This window comes from Phaseolus vulgaris, chromosome 3 (assembly GCF_000499845.2).
Source record: "Phaseolus vulgaris cultivar G19833 chromosome 3, P. vulgaris v2.0, whole genome shotgun sequence".
Taxonomy (NCBI): Eukaryota; Viridiplantae; Streptophyta; class Magnoliopsida; order Fabales; family Fabaceae; genus Phaseolus; species Phaseolus vulgaris.
Window position 1 is genome coordinate 3,103,906 of NC_023757.2, and position 13,764 is coordinate 3,117,669.

The window sequence follows — 13,764 nt, forward strand, 5'->3', positions numbered from 1 at the left end:
TGAAAAATCAAAATCACAATTACTCCAATCCCAAAGTTTAATTAGAGAGACTAAGTCCAGAATTCTGCGTAGACTAAAATTATAATTAAACTCCTGTAAAAACACTAATGACATAAATTAAAAAATACAAAAAGTATTATCGAACCCACTTTTTAAATGCATGTTTTAGAATTAATTAAGAGAACATATTAAATAATAAACTAACCACAAATTTTTAATAAACCATTTAATAAAATGTGTTTCGTAATAAAAATAATTCCGTCCATATAAAATAACATACATTGCCAACATAGTCGCACGTTAGACACGTGCAACAGGCATGCTTCCGCCGACCCCAATTTGGCGAGAAAAGTGAGAACAGTGGGCGTTGTTGTGCCCATTTTCTGGGTAACATGGAGTGTGGTCTTAGAACGCTGCTTCGTGAATGCTCACTTTGGGATTTTGACCCTTCACTACAATTGCAATGAAAACGATTAGTACTATAAAAAAAACCCAACTTTGTTCTTTTGTAAGCGTTTTCGTGATCCCATACACACCCTTGTTAAAGTTCGATCACCATGGAACTCTCTGTGCCCTTCAGATTTCGATCAAGGAACCTCAACTCACCCTTTACGCACAAACCCATCAGCCATCCTTTGAAGCATCAACCACCCTTTTCAATCAAGCCCAAGAATTCTACACTGACGGTGAGAGCACTGAGAAAGGCACCTTTGGAAGGGCTGAGCGATGAGTTGAACGCTATAGCTCGTCGTAACCTTGACTTTGCTTACACTCGAAGAAGGGTCCGCGATGCTTTCATCGAGGTGCACCAGCAGCTGGATCATTGCTTGTTCAAGGTTAGTTTAGTTTTGACAGAGTGACTGATAGGTATTTTGGAAGAACTCCTTTAGCTGATAAAGATAGGAAAATAATTGAAATTAGTTTTTTTTATAGTTTGTTGATTTTTTCTTATCTCTAAATTTGTATTTTTAATTTATACAAGAGCTAATTTTAATTTATGAAAAAACTTGTTTCATTTTTTTTTATCTTTATGTTTGTCTTTAGAGATCCATCCAAACATCTTGTAGATAAAGGTTTTAATTGAATGAAGTTTGATGTTTACATTTTTGTTTGTATCTTTAGTATATTATTTGGTATTTGAAAGTGAAGTTTTTAACTATCATTGCTTTGATTGTGGTAACATAAGTTGTATCTTTATCCTAAGGTTTTAAACTGTGGTTGTGACCCTTAGGATTGTGGAAATTTGCTTACAAATGTGGTTAATGTGGTTGAGTTGCGATTCACTCAGGTAGACCTGGAAACCTCGACATTGTTGCCACACTTGCAGTTGCAGCCCTTTAATTAAGTTGTGTTTGGATAAATATTTTCGCAAATACTTTTAGGAGAATATAAAAAAAGAAACAATGAAGTTAATTTACCATAAGCAAAATTAGTTTGAGCTTGTTTGGATAAATTTCTTCATAGAAACTTTTTAGAAAAAGAACATAAGAAAAAAATTAAATAAATTTTTCCGTAAGCTAAAGCTAGCTTGTACTTAAGTTGAAAAGGAGAAGCTAATACAAGAGAACTTCTACAAATTTTAGTTTAAAGTGAAATTTCGTTCATTTTTCTTCTTATTTTCTTCTTCTAGAAGTATTTATAGAACAAATCATCTAAACATACCCTCTACGTATAAGCTAAGTTGTAAAAACTCTCTTAAAATGGCTGCTCTAAAAGCGTATTTTTAATTTATTCATAGGCTAATTATTTTCTTTTGTTTTGAAATGCTCATCGAGTTGTATTTAAAGGTCGTTAAAGCCTTGCTTTATAGAATCAAGTTATCTATGAACTCCTTTAGTGTTCCTTTAATGGGTATGAGTAGTACTTTGTTCAAGACTCGGTAACTGACTGATGTTTTAACCTCTGTTTCTAGAATGCTCCTGCTGGGATCAGAACTGAAGAAGTAAGGTTTTCTGCTTAACCTTATTATTTTAAAAAATCCATGAAAATGTTGATGTTCTGAAGTTTTTTCCTTTTACTTCTTTGTCACCTTGCTAGAAAATGTTATTTACTTTTTATTTTGTTTGAGAGTAGTGGTATGAAACGAATTCAAGGGGATTAGAAATTTTCTGCAAAAGCTGGATGCCAAGGCCAGAGATTCCACTCAAGGCTTCTGTGTGTTTCTGTCATGGATATGGTGATACTTGCACCTTCTTTTTTGAAGGTTTGTAACGGTATATGCCGTCCTAAATGTTTCTAGGGAAAATAAGATTCTGATTTTTGGAGGATTTGGATTTTGTATTCAGGTATAGCCAGGAGAATTGCAGCATCTGGGTATGGTGTCTTTGCAATGGACTATCCAGGTTTTGGTCTTTCAGAAGGCTTGCATGGTTATATTCCAAAATTTGATTATCTGGTTGATGATGTTATAGAGCATTATACAAAAATTAAAGGTGTGTCTTTCACTTTTCAGTATCCCTGGTGTCATATTGATCAATGTCGTTATGATTTTCATGCTAAAAGAAATGTTGTTATTGATTATGTATTATATTTCAATTGGCAGCCAGGCCTGATCTGAGAGGCTTGCCTCGATTTATATTGGGGCAGTCAATGGGTGGAGCAGTTTCTCTTAAAGTTCATTTAAGGGAGCCAAATAATTGGGATGGAATGATACTTGTAGCTCCAATGTGTAAAGTAAGCTCATGCTTCTGTACTTCAATTGATGCTAGTTTTCTTTATTTTTCAAAGTATGATTCAGCTTATTCTTTTATCATGATTATTCCAAACTATAAAAGAAGTCTACCCTGATAAGTGCGTGTTGGTATTACTCATGAGTTTTAAGCAAATACTGCAATTACAAGCAATTAAGGCTGATGCAGTGACAGTTTCTGTTGTGATGAAATTATAAAGACAACAAGAATTGCAATATTGCAAGCTTCATTGCAGATGCAAGCTGCAAGCTAAAACAACGTCATTGCTATGTTAAAACACTGATATAAATGGATCTCTGTTTGTTGGCATTGGCAAGTAAAAAGTATGGTCAGGATTAATTTCTAAAGTGAAGTGTCTCCCTCAAATCCTATTCTTTAATAAAGATGAGGGACTACTATAATGCCATTTTCAATGCCTCTGATGAAATATAAATAAAAATGTAATATATTTCATAGAACTGTGAGATTTACTCATGTATCGACCTGATTTAAAAGTATATTTTCCTAACCTTTTATGTTGTTTACTATTCAACTATGCTACGATATTTGAACCACGTAGAGACTACTATTACTTCATTTTTAAGTCAATTGTAGCAGTTTTACCAGCACTGCACATATTTCGTTGGATGTTCATATTAAGTATATATCTGAAAATTATGGTGTAAATTGAATTTATACAAAAAAATATGCAAAGTTATAAAGCAACGACTTTTGGATAATATTCTTCTTTGCTGGATTTTCCTAGATTTGATGTGTGTGTATTGAATGCCATACTAGGATTTAGTTAAAGAATGAATATTCTGAGACTAGAAAGCTGTCCCTTCAGTGAGATAACAATCAAACTAGAAACAATTATTGAAAATATTTAAAATTGTGGTATAGGAAAATCAATACCTTGCTTGATTCTGCAGCAAGCCTTTGAACACTCTAGGAAACTATAAAGAAATGGTATCCTACATTTTTGGTGAATTAGAAGAAACAATATACACCTAACAGATGTGAATGAGGAATTTCATCCATATCGAGTGATGGGGACTTGAATATTATGAGGTGTCTTAATTTCACATCAAATAGTATGAGATGTTTGGAGCAATATTTAAATGTTTGGTTCTCTCCTTTTAATAGCTAGCTTTTGAGGGAGGGTTATCCAAATGCTTGGGTACTTCCATGAGGATTGTGAAAGACACATAGCAATATTTAAAGAAAGCTATTTGTGGTCTACATAGATAAAGGATCCATTTGGACAAACTTCTCTATGAAGACTTCTAGAAGAGAAAAAAAAACATGAAATAAGTTTTTCTGTAAGTTAAAAGTAGGAATTTATAAAAGTTATATGAGAGATGTTCGGCGCGGTACTTAAATGTTTGGTTGCCCGCCTTTAGTAGCTAACTTTTGAGGGTGTGTTGTTGAAATGCTTGGGTACTTGTTGAGATATCAAGCCAAGAAATGCCCACATCTGGCTGATTCCTAAATTAACAGAGGAAATATTCTGATTAATTGTACAACCAAAATTAAGGGACTAATATCCTTCACTGTACATAGCAATTTTGAATTCTTTCCTTTTCTGTAAATTAGATTCTTTGTTATCCCTAATTAGGGTTGTACCCTAAAGGCTGCTCATGCCTTCTGTATCACACATTTTTTATAAGGGAATGAACACTTTCACATGGTATCAGAGTCGGTACCTGAACTGTGACAGCAAAGTGAGTCACCATGGTAGACAAGCACAAGAAATCAGGGACTCAAGTACCCAGTCTGACTGATACAAATCCACTTCCAATCACTGACTACTAACTTAATGGCCAGAACTATATTCCATGGGGCCAGAACTTAATCGGCAGCTGAAATACTCAGTCTGTCCACTGCTTCCTCCAAGGAAAAGGGAAGGAAGATTCCATCTCCGGTGAGGCATAGGAACCAGAAAAGAAGAGTCCAACCCACCAGAAATGGATAACAGAATGGAGCATTGCTGAAACAAGAAACAACTTGCTAATTGCTTACATTACTATGATGACTGATACAGTATTTATACAAAGCAAAAATAAAAGTAAAACAACTGTTATAACAGTGCAACTAACAAGATATTGAGAGGTTGTAGGAAATAAAGCCTTTGTGAAGATGTAGGCAAGTTGGTGTGATGAAGTTACTCGAAGCTTGAGCAAACCAGAATTAACTTTTTCACAAACAATATGACAATCGATTTCTATGTGCTTGTATGTTCATAAAAAACTTCAGTTGCTGCTATTTGAAGAGCAGATTAGTTGTCTCAGTGAAGGACGGAAAGAAACCATGCTCAATGAAAAAAGAAGAAAGACAAGCAAAACATGGCCAATAGTTTGTTTTAACCCATATAATGAATTTTGAAGCTTGCAAATTTAGTTGGGACGATTTGGATGTAGACCAGGAGGCAATTTCTTATAAACTTCATTTAAATCATCATGTAAGAATGCATTATTAACATCTAATTGTTTAAGATGCCAATTGTAGATGGCAGTGAGGGCAAGAAGCCTCACACTAGTGAGCTTAGCTACTAGGGAACAAGTGTCAAGAAGATCCAAGCCTTCCAATTGAGTATAGCCTTTTCCTACAAGATGCGTTTTGTATCGTTCTAAAGTCCCATTAGCATTGTATTTTACTTTATATATCCAACAACATCCAATAGAAGTTTTGTGAGGTGGGAGAGTTTTGAGGGTCCAAGTTTGATTCGCTTGAAGAGCATCTATCTTGGCTTTCTAGGCTTTAAGCCAACAATCACTCTTGGCGGCTTCATCATATGAAATAGGTTCAGTGATAGTGGATACAGATGCAATAAATGATGATACGTGGGTGACACATGAATAGAACACAAATACTTGTCAATAGGATAGCAAATACTTGGATTTGGACTCAGGCAAGTTGACACAAGAATGCTATCAAAATCCTTTGAAAATGAAGGTGGTTGGCTAGAATGATGAATGGTGATTGAGTTATGGGGTGTAGTTGAATGAAGATATATCAATGATTTCAATGGTGTGGATAAGAGGTTTAGTTATCATATGTGAAAGATAGAGAAGAGATTGTGCTAGGATTAGATTCATTGTGTTGGTGATGTAGGTAGGGAAAATGATCTTTGTTGAAAATGACATTGTGAGATATGGTAAGGTTGTGAATATTTAAATATAGGTGAGATAGCCTTTGGTATTAGGAAGAAAACCTAAAAGAATGCAAGGATGGGCTCTTGGGTTGATAGTGGTGATGTAATAGAGACACCCAAAGACTTTAAGCATATTAATATCACACGGATGACCATGCAATTTTTGTAAAGGAGATGTATTTTTTTAGAAAAGGTGTGGGAATGCAATTAATAAGATAAGTCGCATGTAATAAGGCAAATTTCAAAATCTGTGAGGTAAAGTGGAATGAAATAAAAGTGCACACGTGACATTGAGAAAATGTTGATGTGCACTCTACAATATTGTTTTTCAGGGGTGTTTCAATGCAAGAATTTTGGTGAATAGTACCCTTGAGTTAAAGAAATCAAGCATGGAAAACAAAATGTCATTGTTTGTATTAGTGATTTTTACACGCGTATTAAATTGATTTTCAACTAGATTTATGAAATTAGTGATATGTATACGAGTTTCAGTTTTATTATGTATCAAATATACCCAGGTGTAACGTGTATGATGTCTACTGTAGTAAGAAAATACTTATGGCATAGATAGTATCAAGTAAGGTCCCCAGACATTGTGAAGCATGAGAATTACTAAGAGGAAAATGAAGCTTTCTTTGGTTCGCATAGTGAAAAGTATTGCATGTAAAACTTTTAATGTTATTCAAACAAGGATAATGCTCTTTCATGATCTCTAAACATTCATTAGACGAAAATGCCATAAGTCAATTGGTACACATTACATTATATTTTGTTTCTCCCCCTCTAATTGGGGCTGTATTTACTTTATAGTTAGATAAAAAAATGACTTGCCGATCTTCTGTTTCTGGTAAGATTGCAGATGACGTCTTACCATCAGATGCAGTTATGAAGGTGTTAACTCTTTTGTCTAAAGTGATGCCAAAGGCAAAGCTCTTCCCAACCCAAGAACTAGATGAGCTGTTCTTCAGGGAACCTAGCAAGAGAAAATTGGTTGGTACCTTTGCAATCATTAGTTATTGCGTGTTTATATAATGAAATAACTAACAGTTTCTCTTCCATCTCATGCTTCTTTATGAAAATGTCCTGCACTTCCTAATTGTTTTTAACAGTAGGAAAGTACAGCCACAGTTTGTGTTACAGAAACTTCCCTAAGTGCATTGTAATGGAATAGTGCCTAGAACTGTCGTTTTGGAAACTCATTTATATCATGATTGTCATTTACATTTCACTTACTAGCATATCCATATTATCCACTTGATAAAATGATCACATTATAACCAATTATGCTGTTTGAAGTAGCAGTTTCTATGAGCATATAAATTTATATTCATACATACGAGGCTCACCATCCTTAACATTATAACATAAGGTCACGAGTCAAGAAACAACCATATGTATATAATAATCAACAAACTTTTGCTAGTATAGACTTTAAATGGTTTTGATACCATATTAAGAAGTAGACTTTAAGTCTAACTCAATTTTATAAAACAAACTTATAAGATGATGTTTGCATCCACTTATATAATATGAAATATCCTTATATTCAGTCGATGTGGGATCTCGAACAATATATACGAGGTTCACCATCCTTAACATGATAACATAAGGTCATCAGTCAAGGAACAACATATGTATATAACAATCCACAAACAAAAATACGCATTCCAAGAAAAATAGTATTTATTAGGTACAATTTTACTAAAACATCCTTGTTCTCTTTCTTAATTTCAATGAATGCATTATTAAGCCTTTTTATTTATTAGAGTTCAATATTGGAAGAGATACTTGGAATATCTTGTTAAAAAGTGAGAACAACAGTTATCTTGAGATACTAAAACTGTAATTATTTTGGCAGAGGGAGGAGTAACTCTTCTATACATTTATCATCTGATCAGAATTTAATGTTTTGCTTCCAATATGTGGGTGCCATTAAGCACCTTAAAGTATCTTTGTACAGGTTTCTTCATGTGCAGGGTTACCAAACAGCCACACATTGATGATATCTATGAGAGTGATTACAACAGTGTTTTTCATAATGAAACTTTGTTTATTTGTCTGTTTGTGGAGTCAAAAGCACTGGTCAGCTCAAAAGTAAACTAAAACATAGTAGCATTTATCATTGTTTCTCACTCATGTCATTTATTTGTGTTTCCCTGCTTCAGACTCTGCTCAACCAATAATTCATAGTTTTGTTGCAAAGTCTATTAATTATCACTATCCTTGTTGTGGGAATAAATAATATAATATCCATATGTTGTCACTGTCTCCAGCTTCACAACCTCCAACCCCCTCCTTTAATTAATGCTACCAAAACAGACCAAAAACTAAAATCCCATGTAATTAATCTGTTACAAACATTTTTATTCTTCAAGTCTAATTCTTTGCAGGCTGTTTACAATGTTATTTGTTATGATGATAATCCACGTCTTAGAACTGGCATGGAGCTTTTAAGAACCACAAAAGAAATTGAGTCACAAGTTCACAAGGTTAGTTATTTTCTTACTTAATATAAGTTGGGTTTATCCAATGGTTATTTCACTTTCTCTCTCTCTCTATATATGTGTGCAGTAAAAGTCCTGATGGATAGACTTATCCTAAAGGTTTTTTTTTCATAAATAGTGTAATTCCATCTAATATTTCCTTAAAGAGAAAAAATAATTATTCTAAAATTGGACAAGTCGTACATGACTAGTACAGTTTTAATTTAAAACTGTGGAACTGATCTCGTACTTGCGAGGTACGACTTCAGTTATATAAGTTTCACTGAAGTCGCTGTTGAACTGAACTGAACTCGTATTTGACATGTACAACTTCAGTTATATAACTTCCACTGAAGTCGTTATCCATATGCTAAACTTGTCCAATTCTAAAAATTTCCCCATTTCAGTAAATACCAAATGGAATTACACCATTTTGGGAAAAAAAACCTCCTAAAGGACATTAGATAAGAAGAAAAGTAAAATAAACTTTTTCACTAGGTAAAATAAAACTTATGCAGAAGTTAAAAAATTTAGAGAAGTTACATTGGCAAAGAAATTTGTTCAATTTGTTTCATTTATTTTTCTGTTTTAGAAATGTTGAGGGAGAAACTTGTTGAGAGAAAACCCCAATTGGATAGAATAAGAGAAGCATTTAATTGTTGTGGGTGATTGCAGGTCTCAGCACCATTATTGGTTCTTCATGGAGCAGAAGATAAGGTGACAGATCCATTAGTGAGTAAATTTCTTTATGAGAAAGCAGCAAGCAAAGATAAGAGTTTAAAGCTGTATGAAGGTGGTTACCACTGCATTTTGGAAGGTGAACCTGATGACACAATATTTGCTGTACATCATGACATTATCTCCTGGCTTGATTTTAGGTCTTCAATCAAATGAGGCCTAAACCTCAATTTTTGTCCATTCTCTTGTTTCATTCTTATACTATTTTATAGAGTCTTTGAATGGAAAATATTTACAGAATATGTGGTACTTTACTTTTTCGATCAAATTTTTTTAAATGTTTTTCAGAACAACCTGTCTAGAACATTATGAAAAACTCATTTCAGTTTTTCAGAATAGACTTTTTTAGAATGAATTTTGTTTTTTCTTTATTCCTAAAAAATGTAATGAAGAACAAAGAGAAAGGTGTAGTGGCAATAATGTAATAGTGACAATGATGGAAACATGGGTGATGTAGTGAAGGAGGATAATTTTTTATTAGTAAGGGTGCAGTTAGTAATAATGTGACTGCAGGAAGAAGTCCTAAGATCAAGGGTTGATAGAAATAGTATCGATTTCACACTTTGTTTTCAATCACCACAGATATTAGGCAATTTCTTCCCGCATCTCCATGCTTTCATCTTACACCTTTTAAAAAACACGTAAAATGACAATTTTGTCCTTTTTTTTTCATTTTTTCATTGACATTCCTCTTCCCTTTTTTCTAAATTTTAAAGTTTTGAATTTTAAAATCTGGATTTCAATTCCAAAAATTTTAAATACAAAATTGTATTCCAAATTATAGAGATCATAATATATATTTTTAATGTATTTTTAAATTAGAAAATACCTTCTAAATTCAAAATACAATTTTGTATACCAACAGTTCAAAATGTATTTTCGAACTTAAAAAATTTCTTCTAAATTTTAGAATTTGAAATATAATTTTTTATTTTGGATTTTAGAATTTGGGAGACCAACATTTGAAATTAAAATAAAATAATTTAAAAATAAATAAATAAATCTGCTGTATCTTTTGTTGAAGGATAATTTTGGAATTGAAATATTTATGGAGATGCAGAAAGAAAATATGGAGGTGAAGGAAGAAATTGGCTAGAGATTTCTTTTAAGCTGAAACTGATTATAGTTTTTTTTTGTTGATATGGTCAAAACTTTTTGGTCAATATTAGAATTTTTTTAAAGACGTTAAACGATTATTTATTCATAGTCAATGTCAATAAAGAATAATGTTTATTGAGTGATATTACTCTTTTTTTTATCATTGTTAGTCAAGGTTATTCTTCGACATTAATTAAGATTATATCAGCTATTGTTGGTAGATTATTAAACAAATATTGTATATAATAAATAAGATTATATCAGCTATTGTTGGTAGGATTATTAAACACATATTGTATATAATAAATGTACATGGGTTTTCTATATATCTAAAAAATGTATTTAAATTAATTGTAATATTTTGACAGCTGTTTTTTTTATATAATAATCTTACAACTATTTTTCATTAATTTTTGTTGAATAATTTAATAATGTCAAAGTACTTCTTTCATAAATTAAGAATATTTCATAAATTGATAATTAACATAATAAAAAACTTACATGTATTGATTAGGATAATAATTTTAGGCTAAATATGCCATGTGTTAAGTTTGATGACTAGATAACAACCTAATATAATTTTTTAATGGGGAAAGTATTTTAACAAGTTTGGATTATGAAATTTATCTTTAATTTAGAACTTACTCATGCATAAAACTTTTTATAAGTATACCTAATATAAAAGTAGAAAATAAAGTACTTTATAAACAATCTTTTTACTTTTAGTATTTCAGAAAGTTCCTTCAAAAGAATCAAATATAAATATGTTCTAAAAAAGTATTGGAATTAAAAAGAATTAGATTCTAAAGCATTTTTTTTCTTTTTGGATTTCAGAATATATGATTTTTATAACATTTTTATTTATAATTTGTACAATGAAATTTTTAAAATATACCATTATTAACATTGTAAGAAGTAATTTTCAAAATATAAAATGAAAAAAAAATTGAATATAACTTTCAATAATACGAAGAAAGTGTTCTAAAATCAAAAGGAGAGTGTGTAAAGGAAAATCTGGTGTGTAAATAGTAGGAACCAAAATATTTAGCCTATGACCGAAGTTTTTGGACTTGATTCACCAACCCATTTTCACCTAGCTGGGCTTTTATAGACTATGTTATTCTAAATTAACTTAAAAAAACTCATTTTCACCTTTATAAGATGCTTCTCTCTCTCCCCCTCTCTCCTTCTCTCTCTATCTATGTAGCATACATACAGATACTGACATGGATACGGACACAGAGATACGTATAATCTGTAAAATGTAGGACACGGAGAAACAAATCTATATATTATATAATTTTTGAATTATATAAATTGAAAATAAATATTTATGTGCAAAAGTATGTTTCAGGAGCAGGAAGATATTTTTCATGACTAGTTCAAAATAATTTGTTCCTTATTTTTATAATCATAAACAAAATTTATACAATAAATTTGAGTTTTTATAAAATTATTGTATTTATACCTTTTAAAATTGTGTTAGAACCGTGTTATAATTTTCAAAAGTCCAACAAATATTTTTTGAATTGAACACTTAACCGATAAGTGTCCTATGAGTGTCGACACCGATACGTGTGTCCGACACAGATACACCATTTAAAAGAAGTGTTTAAGCCTCATAACTCTCTATTATCTCTTTCCCTCTCTCTCATTAAATACAAATCAATTTAAAGACTAAAAATAATTAATTGTTATATTGACTAAATTAGATACTATTTTAGAAACTAAAAAAATTATTGGTTTCTAAATTAATTTTTATTATTAACAAATAGTTTCTAACTAGCTACCAAGGTTTTAACTACCAATTATTTAGATTCTAAATTTGGTAGCAAAAACCTTAGTAGCTAATTAGATATCAATTTAGAAACTATTTATCAATAATAAAAATTAAGTTAAAAACCAATAATTTTTTTAACTTCTAAAATAGTATCTAATTTAGTAAATATAGCAACTAATTATTTTTTGTCTTTAAAATTGATTTTTATTTAATGATTTTCTTGTAGTGTTATGCTTCCCCTTTATCTCTCTTTACTTTTTTTCATTCAAAATTATTCTTTTCACACTCACAAAAAATTCTTCAACAACTCTCAAGAGAATAACCAAGTAATGCAGATACAGTTTACAACAAATATACCAAACAAATGTATACCAAGAATTAAAAGGTTTTAAAAAAGGATATCACCTGATATTGTAAATAAAAAAAATTACAAGTTATGAATAAGAAAGCAAAAATTGCACCAAACAATCTTGAATATGATCATTAAGAAAAATTGATGTTTTCACATAGATGAAAGCTTTTTGGAGAGTTCTTGAATGTAAGTAGTAGATTTGAAAGTAAGTAATTAAAGAAAGCTTGTACAACTTTTTATAGAAAATGTTTCATACATGGCTTGATTTATTATATTAGTTAATAAAAAATTGTTTTGTTTCAAACTTGTTTTTGGAAACTAAACTAAAACAATACAATCAATAATTCTTCCATTTAATTGATTCTTCATGCAAACATAGATAAGTTTTGCATGTGACTAATATAGCAATAAATTATATTAATATATAATCGATTATCAATGCAAGCCTATAAAAAATAATTTTAGTCAATTAAAAACATAATCAATTATCATGATTAATTGATTAACAACAAAAATAATGATTTTGAAATATAATCCATTTTAATTCTAACTAACTTTTTGTGAGTCTTGTATCTCATTTATAAGAATGAATTGTATGGATCTCCAAGTTACATAGTATTGACAATTATATAGTGTTAATATAAAGAGGATGTACTCATCTATAACTTGACTATTCATGTTTTGTTCTTTGTCTTCATTTTGGCATGATTCATGATTATGTTGCAAAGTTCTTTCAATATTTCTAAACTCAATTCAACACTTGGTTCATATCAATTAATGTAGTATAAGTATTGAATATAAGTATTGAGTTACTTAAGCATAATGAGATTTTAGATTCTACTTATAATCTTTAATCATGTGGATGAATATATATATATATATATATATATATATATATAACATAAAATTCTTCTAACATCATTGGATATTTATTCCATCTTTATATAAAGTTAATAAAATAAATAAAACTCGTATGTCTTTTATAACAAATGTGATCTGAATAATAATAATAATATTATTATAATAATTACAATAATAATAATAAGTTAACTTTAATTTATATTAAATATAAATAAACATACAAATTTATAAGAACAACATTTCTCATCATAAAATATCATGAACTATATCCTGGAATGTTAAGTATCAATTACATGATACCAACATTTTATTTACTTTAAACACTTTTAGTATATTAACTTTGGCTTAATAAGTTAAAGGTAGTTTTTTATTATAAAATTAATTTATAAACCTTACTTCATTTTAAATCAATTGATATATTAAAATATATGACTTAGATTATAAGTGAATTTATTATGTTTTCTTTCTTAGTTTCTTTACTTAATACCATAAAATCATGATATCATCCTATGTTATAACTCTTACATAATAAAGTTCATTCATCATATATTTTCAACATAACACCAACCCAATAGTCACATAAACAATAATATGTACATATTGAATAAATACTACTTTCACTTAGAATT

General features: G+C 30.2%; 1 protein-coding gene across 1 annotated transcript; it reads left to right on the plus strand.

Moving 5' to 3' along the window:
- The first annotated feature begins 295 nt into the window (after window positions 1-295).
- Window positions 296-9,284, plus strand: LOC137806280 (caffeoylshikimate esterase-like). Its single transcript, XM_068606295.1, has 8 exons — window positions 296-836; window positions 1,913-1,942; window positions 2,074-2,203; window positions 2,286-2,432; window positions 2,543-2,673; window positions 6,676-6,813; window positions 8,214-8,312; window positions 8,982-9,284. The coding sequence occupies exons 1-8, from the start codon at window positions 558-560 to the stop codon at window positions 9,198-9,200; spliced, it is 1,173 nt and encodes a 390-aa protein (XP_068462396.1). The 5' UTR covers window positions 296-557; the 3' UTR covers window positions 9,201-9,284.
- The last annotated feature ends 4,480 nt before the right edge of the window (window positions 9,285-13,764 follow it).

Bases quoted from the DNA above. Each gene is read 5' to 3' on its own strand.
- LOC137806280 (XM_068606295.1), top strand. From the start codon at position 558: ATGGAACTCTCTGTGCCCTTCAGATTTCGATCAAGGAACCTCAACTCA. The intron at 1,943-2,073 runs GTAAGGTTTTCT...GTTTGAGAGTAG, and splicing joins CTGGGATCAGAACTGAAGAA to TGGTATGAAACGAATTCAAG. The intron at 6,814-8,213 runs GTTGGTACCTTT...AATTCTTTGCAG, and splicing joins AACCTAGCAAGAGAAAATTG to GCTGTTTACAATGTTATTTG.